At 37.0% G+C, this 16,285-nt stretch overlaps 1 protein-coding gene across 4 annotated transcripts in view; it reads left to right on the top strand.

Moving 5' to 3' along the window:
- DTNBP1 (dystrobrevin binding protein 1) overlaps window positions 1–16,285 on the top strand; it is a 177,172-nt gene that overhangs the window by 22,137 nt on the left and 138,750 nt on the right. For 3 of the 4 annotated variants that reach the window (XM_053668214.1, XM_037147923.2, XM_037147925.2), the window contains exon 4: window positions 9,456–9,516. The exons of the other annotated variant lie outside the window; for it this stretch is intronic. In XM_053668214.1, coding sequence (XP_053524189.1) covers window positions 9,456–9,516 — 61 coding nt within the window. The remainder of the gene's footprint in view (window positions 1–9,455; window positions 9,517–16,285) is intronic. 4 annotated transcript variants of the gene reach the window in all.

Genomic DNA, 16,285 nt, shown 5'->3' with positions numbered 1-16,285 from the left:
GCTGCTTCTAGGATTCTCTCCTTCATTTTAATCTTGGCTAATGTAATGATGATGTGCCTTGGTGTGTTCCTTCTTGGGTCCACCTTCTTTGGGACTCTCTGAGCTTCCTGGAAGTCTATTTCCTTTGCCAGAATGAAAAAGTTCTCCTTTATTATTTGTTCAAATAAGTTTTCCACTTGTTGCTCTTCCTTTTCCCCTTCTGGTACCCCTATAATTTGGATGTTGGAATGTTTAAAGATGTCCTGGAGGTTCCTAAGCCTCTCCTCATTTTTTTGAATTTTTGGTTTTTCATTCTTTTCTATTTGGTTGTTTCTTCCTTCTGGTCCACTCCCTTGATTTGAGTCCCAGTTTCCTTCCCATCACTATTGGTTCCCTGTACATTTTCCTTTATTTCACTTAGTGTAGCCTTCATTTGTTCATCTAATTTGTGACAAAATTCAGCCAATTCTGGGAGCATCCTGATCATCAGTGCTTTGAACTGTGCATCTGATAGGTTGGCTATCTCTTCGACACTTAGTTGTATTTGTCCTGGAGCTTTGATTTGTTCTTTCGTTTGGGCCTGCCTGTTAGGTAGTGAGGGGCAGTTATTTTTTTTTCTTGACCTGCCTTTTAGGTACTGAGGGGCAGAGCCTTACTAGTTCATCTGGGTGGGGCAACCCAGTTGCTGGGTTGTGACGCAGTATGTGGGGGAGGGGCCCAAGAGGGAACAATGGTGCTTAGTCTGTTCTCTGTGGGATTTCAGTCCCTTCCCTTGCCTCTTCCAAGCAAACTGTGTCCTTCTGGTGCTGATTCCCATGTGGGTGGGCTTGTGTATGTTCTAGGACTCTGTGGGTCTGTCCAAGGAACTTTCCTGTGAGACTGGGAGTCTCTCCTGGAACCTCAGCCCGACAGGTGTTTTCAATCAGTGTTTTGAGGCTTTATTTCCCTATGTTGGGGCCCTGAGGTCCTGGGTTGCGTGGTCTGTCTTGCTTCCCAGTTTCTCCTGGTTTATCTGCGCATGAAAGTAGGATGGCCCAGTCTGCCAGCAGCCTTGTGCACTTTACCCCTCCACAGTCCGCTGCCTTGCTCAGTTTGCCTGCTGCTGCCTTGAGCACCTGTTCCACCAGCTGCGACGTTGCTGCAAGTCCTCTCCATTCGGCCGCCTGACTCCACCCCTCCTACTGGTCTGGATGAATCTTCTCTAACTCCTTGGTTGTTGGACTTCCATACAGTTCAATTTTCTGTCAGTACTGGTTGTTTTTTTGTTTCTAAATTTTTGTTGTCCTTATTTTGGTTGTGTGAGGAGGTACAGTGTGTCTACCTATGCCTCCATCTTGGCTGGAAGTCTGACGGCCTTGTTTAATTTTTTTGTTGTTGTAGCCTCTGCCTTTAATGTCATAATCCAAGAAATCACTGACAAATCCAGTGACATTAATCTTTCCCTCATGTTTCCTTCCAAGGGGTTTATAGTTTTAGTTCTTATGTTTGTACTTTTGGTCCATTTTTAGTTAATTTTTGTATATAGTTTTAAGTAAGGGTCCAGCTTCATTCTTTAGCAATTGGATATCCAGCTTTAAAAGCACCATTTGTTGAAAAGACTGTCCTTTCCTTATTGAATAGTCTTTGTACCCTTATCAAAAATTATTTGACCATAGATGTGAGGGATTATTTCTGGGCTCTCCATTTTATTGATCTATATGTCTGTTTTTATACCAGTACCATTCTGATTTGATTACTATAACTTCATAGTAATTTCTAAAGTCAGGAATTGTGAGTCCTTCAACTTTGTTCTTTTTTTCAAGATTATTTTGGCTATTTAGGGTTTCTTGAGATTTCATATGAATTTTTGAATGGATTTCTTTCTACTTCTACAAAGAATGTCATTGGGATTTTGATAGGAATTGCATTGAAATTGTAAATCACTTTGGGTATTAATGACAGCATTTTAACAATATTAAGTCCTTCTATCCATGAACATGGGATATTTTCTATTATTTTGTCTTCTTCTTTCAACAGAATTTTGTACTTTTTATTACAGTCTTTCACTTGTTTCATTAATTCCTAAATTCCTTTTTGATGCTATTTTAAGTGGAATTGGTTTCTGTATTTCTTTTTTTGGATTGTTCATTGTTAGTATATAAAAATGCAGCTTAGTTTGTGTGTTGATATTTCCATTCTGCTTTGCTGAATTCATTTATTAGTTTTAACAGGATTTGTTTTGTGGAACCTTTAGGGTTTTCTACATATAAGATAATACTGTCTGCAAACAGATATAATTTTACTTCTTCTATTTCAATTTGGATGCCTTTTATTTCTTTTTCTTGCCTAATTGCTTTGGCTAGATCTTTCAGTACTATGTTGAATAGAAGTAGCAAAACTGGGCATCTTTGTCTTGTTTCTAATTTTGGAGAAGTGTTCAATCTTTCTCTATTGAGTATGATGCTAGCTGTGATTTTTTTCATATATTATAATTATGTTGAGATAGTTTCTGTTCCTAGGTGTTTTTTTTTTTCAGTTTTTAACCACGAATGGTTATTAACTTTTGTTAAATGCTTTTTTAGCATCAAGTGAGATTATCATATTTTTTCCCCTTTATCTGAAGTTTGGTGGGGAGCCAGTTGTTCATAGTGTATAATCCTTTTAATATGCCACTGAATTCAGTTTGCTGGAATTTTGTTGATGATTTTTGCATCAGTGTTTGTAAGAGATATGTGTCTGTAGTTTTCTTGTTGTATCTTTGTCTGGCTTGGGTATTAGGGAAATGCTGCCTTTATAGATTAATTAAGAAGTGTTCAGGTTTTTTTGGAAGAGTTTGAGAAGGTTTAGTATTAGGGTTTTTTTGTTTTTTGTTTTTTTTTTTGTATGTATGGTAATATCAGTGAAGCTGTCAGGTCCAGAGCTTATTTAGGGGCGATATTTAAGAAGTTTTTTTTTTCGTATTATTGAGATATAATTGAGATACTTCAGTGTATAAATTTAAGGTACACAGCATAATGGTTTGACTTACATCTACTGTGAAATGATTACCATAATCATTAAGTTAGAATCCACTATCTTATACAATAAAAAGAAAAAAATTTTTGTGATGAGAACTCTTAAATCCTAACAACTTGCATATAAATCATACTGTAATGTTAACTATAGTTATCATGTTGTATATTACATCCCTACCACTCATAACTGGAGGTTTGTACCTTTCCATCACCTTCCTGTAATTCCCCTTCCTCTTATCCCCTCACTGGTAGTAACCACAAGTCTGATGTTTTTCTCTGTAGGTTTGATTTTTTTTCTTGTTTCACATATAAGTGATATTGTACATTATTTGTATTCCTCTATCTGACTTATTTCATTTTGCATAATACCCCCTGGCCATCTGTGTTATTATAAATGGCAGATTTCCTCATTTTTTATGGCTGAATAATATTTCACTGTATATCTATACCACAGTTTATTTGCCCATTTATCTGTTAGTAGATACTTAGATCGTTTCCATATTTTGGCTATTGTAAATAATGCTGCTTTGAACATAGGGGTTCAGATTTTTTTTTAATTAGTGTTTTGTTTTCTTTGGGAATATTTTTAGAAGTAGAATTGCTCAGTTATATGGTAGTTCTAGTTTTAATTTTTTGAGCATCTTCCATACTGTTTTTAACAGTGGCTGAATCAGTTTATAATCCCACCAAGAGTACACAGGGTTCCCTTTTCTTCATGTCCTCACCAGCATTTTCTCTCTTGTCTTTTTGTTGATGGCCATTCTAACAGGCAAGGTGATATCTTAATGTGATTTTGATTTTCATTTCCCTGTTTTTCAGTGATGTTGAGCATGTTTTCATGTGCCCATTGACCATTTATACAATATTATCTTCTTTAGAAAAATGTCTGTTCAGGTCTTTTGCACATTTTAAAATTGCATTTGTTTTTTGGTTTTTTTTGCTATTGAGTTGTGTGAGTTCCTTATATAATTTGGATATTAACACCTTATCAGATATATGCTTGGCATATATTTTTCTTGATTTTGTGGGCTTTTTACTTCATTGTTTCTTTTGCTGTGCAGAAACATTTTTCATTCGATATACCAGTTGTTTATTTTCAGTTTTTTAAAATATATTTTGATTATGCCATTACAGTTGTTCTATTCCCCCCTTCATTTCCCTCCACCCTGCACACCCCTTCCCCCACCATTCCCCCCTTTAGTTTATGACTACGTGTCTCAAGTTATTTAGATTCTATATTTCCCCTACTATTCTTGCCCTCCCCCTATCTATTTTCTACCTACTGTCTATGCTACTTATTTTCTGTACCTTCTCCCCTCTTCTCCTTCTCCCTCTCCCCTGTTGCTAACCCTCCATGTGATCTTCATTTCTGTGGTTCTGCTCCTGATCTAGCTGTCCTCTTAGTTTGCTTTTGTTTTAGGTGTGGTTCTTAATAACTGTGAGTTTGCTGTCCTTTCACTGTTCATCTTTTTTTATCTTCTTTTTCTTAGGTAAGTCCCTTTAACATTTTATGTAATAAGGGCTTGGTGATGATGAACTCCTTGAATTTGATCTTATCTGAGAAGCACTTTATCTGCCCTTCCATTCTAAATGAGAACTTTGCTGGATACAGCAATCTTGGTTGTAGGTCTTTGGATTTCATGACTCGGAATACTTCTTTCCAGCCCCTTCTTGCCTGTAAGGTGTCTTTTGAGAAATCAGCTGACAGTCTGATGGGAACTCCTTTGTAGATGATTGTCCCCTTATCTCTTGCTGCTTCTAGGATTCTCTCCATCATTTTAATCTTGGCTAATATAATGATGATGTGCCTTGATGTGTTCTTTTTGGGTCCAACTTCTTTGGGACTCTATGAGCTTCCTGGTTTTCCTGGAAGTCTATTTCCTTTGCCAGATTGGGGAAGTTCTCCTTTATTATTTGTTCAAATAAGTTTTCCACTTGTGGCTGTTCCTCTTCCCCTTCTGGTACCCCTATAATTCGGATGTTGGAACGTTTAAAGATGTCCTAGAGGTTCCTAAGCCTCTCCTCATATTTTTGAATTCTTGTTTCTTCATCCTTTTCTGTTTGATCATTTTTGTTCTTCCTTCTAGTCCACTCCCTTGATTTGAGTCCCAGTTTCCTTTCCATTACTATTGGTTTCCTGTGCATTTCTCTTCATTTCAATTAATTTAGCCTTCGTATGTTCCTCTAATTTGTGACTAAAATCAACCAGTTCTGTGAGCATCCTGATCACCATTGTTGTTTTGAACTGTGCATCTCATAGGTTGGCTATTTCTTGGTCTCTTAGAGTTACGGGCTCTGGGGCTTTGAGTTCTTCTTGAGCCATAATGTTTTGCTCTGTTCATGCCTGTTACATATGAGGAGCGGAGCCTTAGGTGTTCACCAGGGCGGGGCCACCCAGGTCTGGTTTGTGTTGCTGTATATGGGGGCGAGGTCAGAGAGGGACAATAGCAGTCCCCTCTGCTGCTTCCCGCCACTGGGGCCTGCATGGTTCGTCTCACTGCTTGCTCCTTTGCCAGTTTAACTGCACGCAAATGTGTGACTGCAGTCAGCTCTCAGTGGGTCCGCCTGCTGCTACTCCACACCTGGGATCCACCCACAGCTGCCTGCACACCTGGGTCATGCACCCTGGTTGGTCTGGTGGGTCTTTCCTGCCCTACCCCGCTCTGCTTCTGGCTCTGCCCCTCTTACTGGTTTGGCTGAAGGGTTCATTGTTGTCAGACTTCCATATAGTTCAATTTTCTGTGGTTTGGCTGTGTTTTTGTTGCTGAAACTTCGTTGTTTTTAAACTTGGTTGTGTGAGAAGGTACAGTATTTCCACCTACGCCTCCATCTTGGTAGAAGTCTCTGTTTATTTTCAGTTTTGTTGTTGATGCTTTAGGTGTCATATCCAAAAAATAGTTGCCAAGATCCATATCAAGGAGCTTCTTTTTCATGTTTTCTTCAAGCTTCAGGGTTTCATGTCTTATATTTAAGTCTTTAATACATTTTGAGTTAGTTTTTGTGAGTAGCATAAGAATTTGATTCTTTTACATGTGGCTATCCAGTTTTCCCAACACCATTTATGGAAGAGACTATCCTTTCTCCACTGAGTACTTTTGGCTTCCTTGTCAAATATTAGTTGTCCATATAATCTTAGGTTTATTTCTGGGCTATCAGTTCTGTGCCATGGATCTATTGGTCTGTTTTTATGTGAATACTGTACTGTTTTGATTGTGATAACTTTATGGCATAGGTGGCAAACGCAAGGCCCATGGGCCGAATCCAGCCCTCTACCTCATTTTATCTGGCCTGGCACCTTGTTTCTACCCAGTGACAGCATTGCGCTCCTTGCCACTAGTTACAGAGTAGTTACATTTATACAGTCCTAAAATTACATTTGGCCCTTTGAAGGCAACTGCAAGGCTGATGTGGCCCCCAGTGAACATGAGTTTGGTACCCCTGCCTTATGGGATAGCTTTGCATTAGCAAGTGTGATGCCTCCTTCTTTTTCTTCTTAGGATTGCTTTGGCTACTTAGAGTCTTTTGTGATTCCATATAAATTTTAGGATTGTCTTTTCTACTTCTGTGAAAAGTGCCATTGGAATCTTACTAAGATGACATTGATTCAATAGATGACTTTTGGTAGCATTGGCATTTTAACAGTATTAATTCTTCTAGTACATGAACACAGGATATATTCTATTTATTTTTGTTTTCTTTGATTTCTTACATCATCAGCTTGTTCAGAGTAGAGTTCTTCCACATCCTTGGTTAAGTTTATTCTTCATTGTTTTATTGTTTTTAATGCTATTGTAAATGGGATTATTTTCTTTATATTTTTTTAGGTAATTTGTTGTTAGTGCATAGAAACACTGCTGATTTTTCCATGTTAATTTTTTATCCTGCAACTCTAATGAATTTATTGGTTAGGCCTAGTACTTTCTGGTGGAGTCTTCAGGATTTTCTATATATAAAATGTCATATGCAAATGGAGAAAAAAATTTATTTTTTAATTTACAATTCTTATGCCTTTTATTTCCTGCCTGAAGGAAAGGCAAGGACTTCTGGTATTATGTTGATTGGGAATGGTGAGAGTGTGTACCTTTGTCTTATTTGTGATCTGAGAGGAAAACCTGTCAACTTTCACCATTGAATATGATGTTAGCTGTGGCCTTTATTATTTTGACATACATTCCTTCTATGCCTAATTTATTAAGAGTTTTGTTATGAACAGATATTGGATTTTGTCAAATAGTTTATGTCTATTAAGATGATCGTACGATTTTTTTCTTCCATTTTGTTAATGTGATGTATCACACCAATTGATATGTGGATGTTAAACCACCCTTGCATGTGAGGTATAAATCTCACTTGATAATGGAGATTGTTTCTTTTGATGTGCAGCTGAATTTGTTTTGTTAGTATTTTATTGAGAAGTTTTGCATCTATCAATAGTCACGGGGATATTGGTCTGTAATTTTCTTTTCTGTTAGTGTCTTTTTTTTTTTTTTGCCTTTGATATGAGGATAATGCTGGCTTCATAAAACTAGTTTGAGACTGGTACTCCTCTTTGATTGTTTTTGGAACAGTTTGAGAAGGTCTTACATTAACTCTTTTTTTAAATGCTTGGTAAAATTCACTAGTGAAGGCATCAGATCCTAGACTTGTCTTCATTGGGGCATTTTTGATTATTGATTCAACCCTCTAACTAGTAATTGGTCTGTTCAGATTTTCTGTTTCTTCCTAAGTCTTGATGGTTGATATGTTTCTAAGAATGTTTTTAGCTTATCCAGTTTGTCAGCATATAGTTGTTCATACCAGCTTCCTGTGATCCTTTGTATTTCTGGAGTGTCAGTTGAAATATATTCTTTTTTCATTTATAATTTGGTTGATTTGGGTCTGCTCATTTTTTGAAAGATTTTATTTATTTATTTTTTGAGAGAGGGGAAAGAAGGGGGAAAAGAGGGAGAGAAACATCCATATGCAAGAGTAACATAGATTGGTTACCTCTCACATACCCCCAGCTGGGGACCTGGCATGGAACCCAGGCATGTGCCTTGACTGGGAATCAGACTGGCAACCTTTTGGTTTGCAGGTGGTCCTCAGTCTTCTGAGCCATACCAGCCAGGGTGGGTCCTCTCTTTTTCTTCCTTGGTGAGTTGAACTAAAGGTGTCATTTTTCTTTATTTTTTTCAAAGAAACAGTTCATAGTTTGGTTCATCTTTTCTGTTGTTTTCTGTTCTCTGTTTCTTTTATTTCTGCTCTAATTTTGATTATTATTTTTCCTTCTGCTGGGTTCAGTTTTGTTCTTTTACTAGTTCCTTAAAGCATAGCATTAGGTTGTTTTGGGGAGGTTTTTCCTGCTTCTTAATGTGGGTGTTTATTGCTACGAATTTCTCTCTTAGAACTGCTTTAACTGCATACTTTTTGGTATGTCATCATGTTCCTATATTTTTGTTTCAATATAACTTTTTTTGTCTTTTAATTTCTTTTTGATATTCATATTTTCTGTTTGTTTGGGTTGCAGTCTTGGTTGGTTTTGTGTTTCTAGGAATTTGTTCATTTCATCCAGTTTGTCTAATTTGTTGGCATGCAGTTATCTATAGTACTCTCTTATAATTCTTTTTACTTCTATAGAATTGATAACAATGCCTCTCTTTTTGTTTCTAAAGTTATTTGTCTTATTTTCTTAGTCTAGCTAAAGTTTTCATTTTGTTAATCTTTTGAAGAATCAATTTTTGGTTTTGTTGATTTTTTCTATTATTTTTTAATTAGTTGAATCATTATGATCTAATAGATATTTAATTTTTAAAATTTTAAAACATTAAAAAAAAGATTTTGTTAATTTATTTTTAGAGAAGGGAAGGGAAGGAGAAAGACAAGGAGAGAAACATCAATATGTGGTTGCCTCTTGTACCACCTGCTGGGACCTGGCCCACAACCCAGGCATGAGCCCTAGACTGGGTATTGAATCGGCAACCCTTTGGTTCACAGGCTGGCACTCAGTACAGTGAGCCACACCAGCTAAGGCTAATATTTTTAATTTTATTTATTTAGTTTTAGAGAGAGGAGAAGGGAAGGAGAAAGAGAGGGAAACTTCGATGTGAGAGAGAAACACTGATTGGTTGCCCTCCACATGCACCCCAACCAGGGACTGAACCTGCAGTCCAGGCATGTGCCCTGACTGGGATTTCAACAGGTGACCTTTTGGTTCGAGGGAAGATGCCCAACCAACTGAGCCACACCAGCCAGGGCTGTTTTTTAAATTTTTGAGTTATAACCCCTTAGTATCATTTATTGTAGTGTTCAAGATTTCCTCAATTTAGCCATTGGAAGCCCATTCAAGTTGATTTCTGTGTCTTTATGACATATCCCCATTATATTTTGAGTTCCTTGTTTTCAGACACCATAGGATGTTCTAAGCTCATCTTTAGGTAGTTTTTTTTAATGTTTACAAGCATGAATTTTTTTTTTGCATTTTGAATTACTTTTTTCTATTCTTAGGTATGAAGATACGTGGGCTGCACTTCACAGGAGAGCCAAGGAATGTGCAAGTGCTGGAGAGGTAAAGAATTATTAGCTAATCTTATACTTGTGGGATATGCTAGTTTTAAATTTGTAATTATATTAAAATGTTTTGCAGGATGTCTGAAATTGAATTGAGCAGTTGATTATGAAGCTCCCTAAATAATGCACATTTTTCTGGAAAGCAGCTTAGTTAGGCTTAGGGAGTTATGACTTTTATTCTCAAGTCACAAGGAAATACTTGGGTCATCTAAGTATAATGTTTTGAATTTGAGTTTGATGCCTTTGCATATGTAAGTAAAAATTATAAGGTGTAATTTCTTTTTACATACTATGTAATAATTTGGTGCCCTGGCCCCGTGGCTCAGTTGGTTGTAGGATTGTCCCATATGCCAAAAGGTTTGCAGGTTTCATTCCCACTCAGGGCACAGTCTTAAGTTGCAGGTACAGTACCTGACTGGGGAGTGTATAGAAGGCAGCCCATTGATGTTTCTCTTTCACATTGATGTCTGTCTGTCTGTCTGTCTGTCTTTTACTCTCTTCCTTTCTCTCTCTCTCTAAAATCAATAAACATATCCTTGGAGCCCTGGCTGGTGTAGCTCAGCAGATTGATCGCAGGTCTGTGAACCAGAGGATTGCAGTTCAATTCCCAGTCAGGGCACGTGCCTGGGTTGCAAGCCAGTTCCCTGCAGGCCAGTTCCCAACAGGGGACTCACTAGAGGCAACCATACATTGATGTTTCCCTCTCTCCTTCCCTTCCCCTCTAAAGATAAATAAATAAATAAATATTTTAAAATATATATCCTTGGGTGAGGATTTAAAAAAAGAATTTCTTATTATTTGGCCAAAAGCTTAATTTTGCTCAGTCTATCTAAAATCACTAATTTCTTGGGTTGGGCCAAGATGGTGGAAGAGTAAGTAGAATCTAAACTAACCTCCTCCCAGGACCAAACTGCAATTACAACTAAATTATAGAAAAATCATCCTGAAAAACCAACTGAACACTAGCTGGAATTCTTTTTAGAAGCCTTATAATCACAGACAGAAGGAACCACTCACCACAATGAGACGGGTAGGGAGTGTGGAGGAGGTGTGAGAGGGCTGGCTAAGCTCCCACAGGCAGCAGCTGAAGTTCCAGAGGGATATTTTAACAGCTGAGGGGCTCTCCCTGAGAAGTGTGGGTCTAAACCCCAAGTTTGGAACCTCAGCCTATAACACCAGAACCAGGAAAGAAACCCAAATAACATAAAGCTGTGAAAAGCAACAGGGTTTCTGTCCACCAGGGAACGACAGCTGGAGACTCAGATAGTTTCTTAAATGGCCAGTACACAAAATTCCATTTGTAGCCACTTACCATGGGCTCCATCAGAGGGAGGATAGAGTAGGCTAGAGACATTTGAGGAGAGTCTGGGGATGTTGATTCTGGGAAGAAAGCTGAAGGAATATCCACCAGGATCCCTGTGCTGAGTCATTCCCCATACTGCAGGTGCTGTCTTCCCCAGGTAGAGCACTCCTCTCTGAATGGTATCAACCTGAGGAGAAGCAATAGTCCCACCCACGGGAATTACTCTGCTCCAACCCATGGAGCTTAAGCCCTGCTGCTGAAGAGTATAGCTGGAAGACATTTACTGATTAACTTTACAGAAAGCCTGTAGGCAGAGGCAGATCCCTCAGACTCAAGACTTTAGACCCTCCCCCTGGCCTGGTGCTGGTAAGAGCTAGCCTTGCCACACAGCCTGGTTCTTTCTGCCCAGGCCCAACAGAGGGATCCACATGCTGTGGACCACTGATAACTTCAAACAGGTTGCCCAGAGCCAGTCACAGGCAGAGTGTCTATGTAATAGGTAGACCAGAGTCTTCCTGATGTACCTATTACACAGAATAAAAACAAAGAGGCAGCCAAAATGGGAAAACCAAGAAACAGGCCCTAAATTAAAGAACTAGAGAATTCTCCAAAAGAGAATAGAGGCAAGTAATTTATCAGATAAAGAGTTTAGAATAGTGACTATAAGGATACTCAGCAGCATGAAAAAAGACATAGAAACCATTAAAAAGGACCAGTGAGAAATAAAGACTGCAGTATCTGAAATAAATAATACACTGGAGGGAATAAAAAGTAGGTTAAATGAAACAGAGGACTGAATCAATGAGTAGGAAGATAAGGTTAAACAAAACACAAGCAAAGCAGTAAGAAGAAAAAAATTTTTAAAAATGAGGACAATGTAAGAAACCTTTCGGAAAACATGAGGCATAACAATGTCTACACCATGGGAATACCAGAAGAAGAGAGTGAGCAAGGGATCAAGAACCTATTTGAAGAAATAATGACTGAAAACTTCCTAATCTAGTGAAGGAAAAAGACACACAAGTCCAGGAAGCTCAGAGAGTCCCAAACAAGTTGGACCCAAAGAGACCTATGCCAAGACATATGATCATTAAAATGGCAAGGCCTAAAGACGAGGAGAGAATCCTAAAAGCTTCAAGAGAAAGGCAGGTAGTTACATACAAGGGAGCACCAATTAGACTGTCTTTTGATTTCTCAGCAGAAATATTTCAGGCCAGAAAGGAGTGCCATGAAATATTCAAGGTGTTGAAAAGCAAGGACCTACAACCAAGGCTGCTTCACTCAGCAAGGTTACCATTTAAAATCGAAGGAGAAATCGAGATTTCTCAGACAAGAAAAAGTTAACACCAAACCTGTACTGCAACAAATGTTAAAGGGCTTGCTTTAAGAAGAAGAAAAAAAAAGAGAGAGAAAGAAAAAGAAGAAGAAAATAGTTTAACAATGAAATGGCACTCAATACTATGTTTTGCTGTGTATAATATGCACCCACATTTTTGGTCCAAACTTTAGGGGGAAAAACTTTTGTTTTAATTTTTAAATTCTGTTATTTATTTATATTTAGATGCTTGTTATTTTTGTATTATAAAGAAATTTTAGCAGTCATTTTTTGAAATATTATGGTACAAGAAATTTTATGTAATATAATTATAAAACACAAGAATAGCTACAACGTACAAAAAATTTTATGTACAGGTAACTACCCATGTATAATGTACATCCTTATTTTTCTCTCAAAAATGTGGGCAAAAAGGTGCACATTGTTATATGGCAAAACACAGAACATATCTATCAATAATAACCTTAAATATAAAAGGCTTAAATGCCCCAACCAAAAGACATATGGCAGCTGAATAGATAAGAAAACAAAATCCATATATATGTTGCCTCCAAGAGACTTACCTCAGATTGAAAGATACACACAGACTAAAAGTAAAGGAATGGAAAAAGATATTTCATGGTAATGGAAAGGAAATAAAGCAGGGGTAGCAATATGTATATCCAAGTAGATAAAACAGACTTTAAAACCAAGTTCATAGTAACAAAGAAGAATACAACCTAATGATAAAGGGAACAATCCAACAAGAGAACATAACTCTAGTAAACATTTATGCACCCAACATAGGAGCACTTAAATATGTAAAGCAAATCTTGATGGACATAAAGGGAGAGATTGACAGAAATATAGTCATAGTCATGGATTTGACTTCAGTGGATAAATCTTCCAGACAAAATACCAACCAGGAGACGGCTTTAAATAACACGCTAGTTCAGCCCTGACTGGTATAGCTCAGTGCATTCAGCTTGGGTCTGTGAAGCAAAGGGTCGCAGGCTTGATTCCCAGTCAGGGCACATGCTTGAGTTGTCTGCCAGGTCCCCAGTAGGGGGTGTGCAAGAGGCAACCACACATTGATGTTTCTCATTTCTCACCCTCTCTTTCTCCTTCCCTTCCCCTCTCCGTAATAACAAAATAAATATAATCTTTTAAAAAATGCACTAGATCAGATGGATCAAGAACATCAATTTGTCTTTAGAGCACTTTATCCTAAAGCAATAGAATATACATAATTTTCAAATGCACATGGAACATTTTCTACAATAGACTGTATGTTAGGACAAAAAACAAGTTTTAATAAATTGAAGAAGATTGAAATCATATCAGATATCTTCTCTGACCACAGTGCTGTTGAAACTAGAAATCAATCACAAGAACAACACTGAAAAATACACAAAGACATGAAGCTAGATAATATATTATTAAACAATGAATGGGTCAACAAAGAGATCAAAAAAGAAATCAAAGATACCTTGAAACAAATGAAAATGAAAACACAGCAATCCAAAATTGGTAAGACACAGGGAAAGCAATCCTAAGAGGGAAATTCGCAGCATTACAGGCCTATCTCAAAAAATAAGAAAAAGCTCAAATAAACAATCTCACTTTACAATAAAGGAACTTAACAAAAAAACAAAGCCCAGGTGAGTAGAAGGAAGGCACTAATAAAGATCAGAGAAAAAAATAAATGAAATAGTCTTAAAAAACCATACAAAAGATCAGTGAATTCAAGTGCTGGTTCTTTGAAAAGATAAGCAAGACTGACAAATGTATCATGAGACTCATCAAAAGAAAAAAAGAGGAACCAAATAAATAAAGTCAGAAATTAAAAAGGAGAAATAACTGATACCAGACAAATACACAGGATTGTAAGAAAATATTATGAACAACCGTATGCCAAGAAACTGGACAACCTGGATGAAATGGACAAATTCCTAGAAACATACAGTTTTCCAAAATGAAATCAGGAAGAATCCAAGAATCTGAATAGATTAATTACTCCTAGTAAGATTAAAGCAGTAATCAAAAAACTCCCAACAAACAAAAGCTCTACAGATGGTTTCACAGGTTTCAAAAAGTTCAAGAGGAGGGGAAGGCTCCCAAGCTCATTTTACAAGGCCAGCATTATTGTAATACCAAAACCAGATACAGACACAACAACAACAAAATTGTAGGTTAACATCCCAGTGAACACAGATGCTGGAATCCTCAACAAAATATTAGCAAACCGAATACAGCAATGTGTCAAAAAGAACGTACACCATGATCAAGTGGGATTTATCCCAGGAATGCAGTCCTGGTACAACATTCACAAATCAATAAATATGACTTACCACATAAATGAAATGAAGGAAAAAAACCACATGATTATAGCAATAGATGCAATCCAGCATCTGTCTTTTTATAAAGCATTTTATCCAGCATTTTTTATCCGGCATTTATCTTTTGATAAAATCCAGCACCTATTTATGATAAAAACTCAGCAGAGTGGGAATAGAGAGAACATACCTAAACATACAAATTCACTGCCAGCATTGTACTCAATGGGTAAAAACTACAAGCATTCCCCTCAAGACAGGGAACAAGACGGTGGTGTCCATTTTTACTTCTTATTCAGCATAGTACTGGAAGTGCTAGCCACAGCATTCAGACAAGAAGAAGAAATAGAAGGCATCCAAATTGGAAAGGAAGAAATAAAACTATCTTTATTTGCAGATGGCTCGATAATGTACATAGAATCCCAAAGATTCTACCAAGGAACTACTAGAAGTGATAAATGAATTCAGCAAAGTAGCAGGATACTAAATTAATATCCACAAGTCAGTTGCATTTTTATATGCCAGTATGAGCTAATAAGAAAATTGAGAAATAATCCTATTTACAATTGCTTCAAAAAGTATAAAATGCCTAGGAATAAGGCTAACCATAGATGTAAAAGACCTGTACTTGGAAAATTATAAGACACTGAAGAAAAATTGAAGGAGATATAGATAAGTGGAAGCACATACATGTTAACAGATAGGAAGAATTAACATTGTTAAAATGTCCATAATGTCCATACATATCAAAGCAATGTGTAGATTCAATGCAATTCCTATCAAGATTCCAGTGACATATTTCATAGAACTAGAACAAATATTTCAAAAATTTATATGAAAACACAAAGGGCCCTGGATAGCAATAGTGATCCTGACAAAGAACAATGAAGTTGGAGGAATCACCCTACCTATTTTAAAACTATAGTATGAGGCCATAGTAATCAAAACAGCGTGGTAATGGCATAAAAGCATAGATCAGTGAAACAGAATAGGGAGCACAGATATAAATCCACATCTTTACAATCAATTAATATTTGATGGGAAGCAAGCACATACAGTGGGCTAAAAATAGTTCATTCAATAAATGGTGTTGGGAAAACTGGACCACCGTTTTACACTACACACAAGAATAAATTTAAAATGGATTAAAGACTGAAATGTTAGACCTGAAACCACAAAAATCCTAGAAGGAAATATAGGCAGCAAAATCTTGGACATACCTTGTGGCAACATTTTATCAGATATTTCCCCTCAGGCAAAGGAAACAAAAGAAAAAATAAACAAATGGGACTTCACCAAACTAAAAAGTTTTTGCAAAGCAAAGAAAATCAATAAATAAAAATAAAACACACAGAATGGTAAAACATATTTGCCAATACATCTGATAAGGGGTTAATATCAGTCTATGAAAAACTTATAAAATTCAACACCAAAAAACCCCCCCAAACAATATAATTAATAAATGGGCAAATCATCTGAATAGACATATGCAGCTGGTCAATAAACAGATGAAAAGATGTCCAAATTCACTAATCATCACAGAAATGTAAATTAAAATCACAGTGAGATACTATCTCACACCTGTCAGGATGACTATCATCAATAAATCAACAATGAGCAAGTGCTGGCCAGGATGTGGAGAGAGGGGAGCCCTTTTGCGCTGTTGCAAATTGGTGCAGCCACTGTGGACAGCAATATGGAGGTACCCCAAAAAATTAAAAATGGCTCTGCCTTTTGACCCAGCAATCTCACTTGTAGGAACATATCTGAAGAAAAACACTAATTCAGAAGAACGTAAGCACCCCTATATCTA

Source organism: Artibeus jamaicensis, unplaced genomic scaffold (genome assembly GCF_021234435.1).
Source record: "Artibeus jamaicensis isolate MK-2021 breed Jamaican fruit bat unplaced genomic scaffold, CSHL_Jam_final contig_482, whole genome shotgun sequence".
Classification (NCBI taxonomy): domain Eukaryota; kingdom Metazoa; phylum Chordata; class Mammalia; order Chiroptera; family Phyllostomidae; genus Artibeus; species Artibeus jamaicensis.
This window is presented reverse-complemented; position numbering and strand designations above follow the sequence as displayed.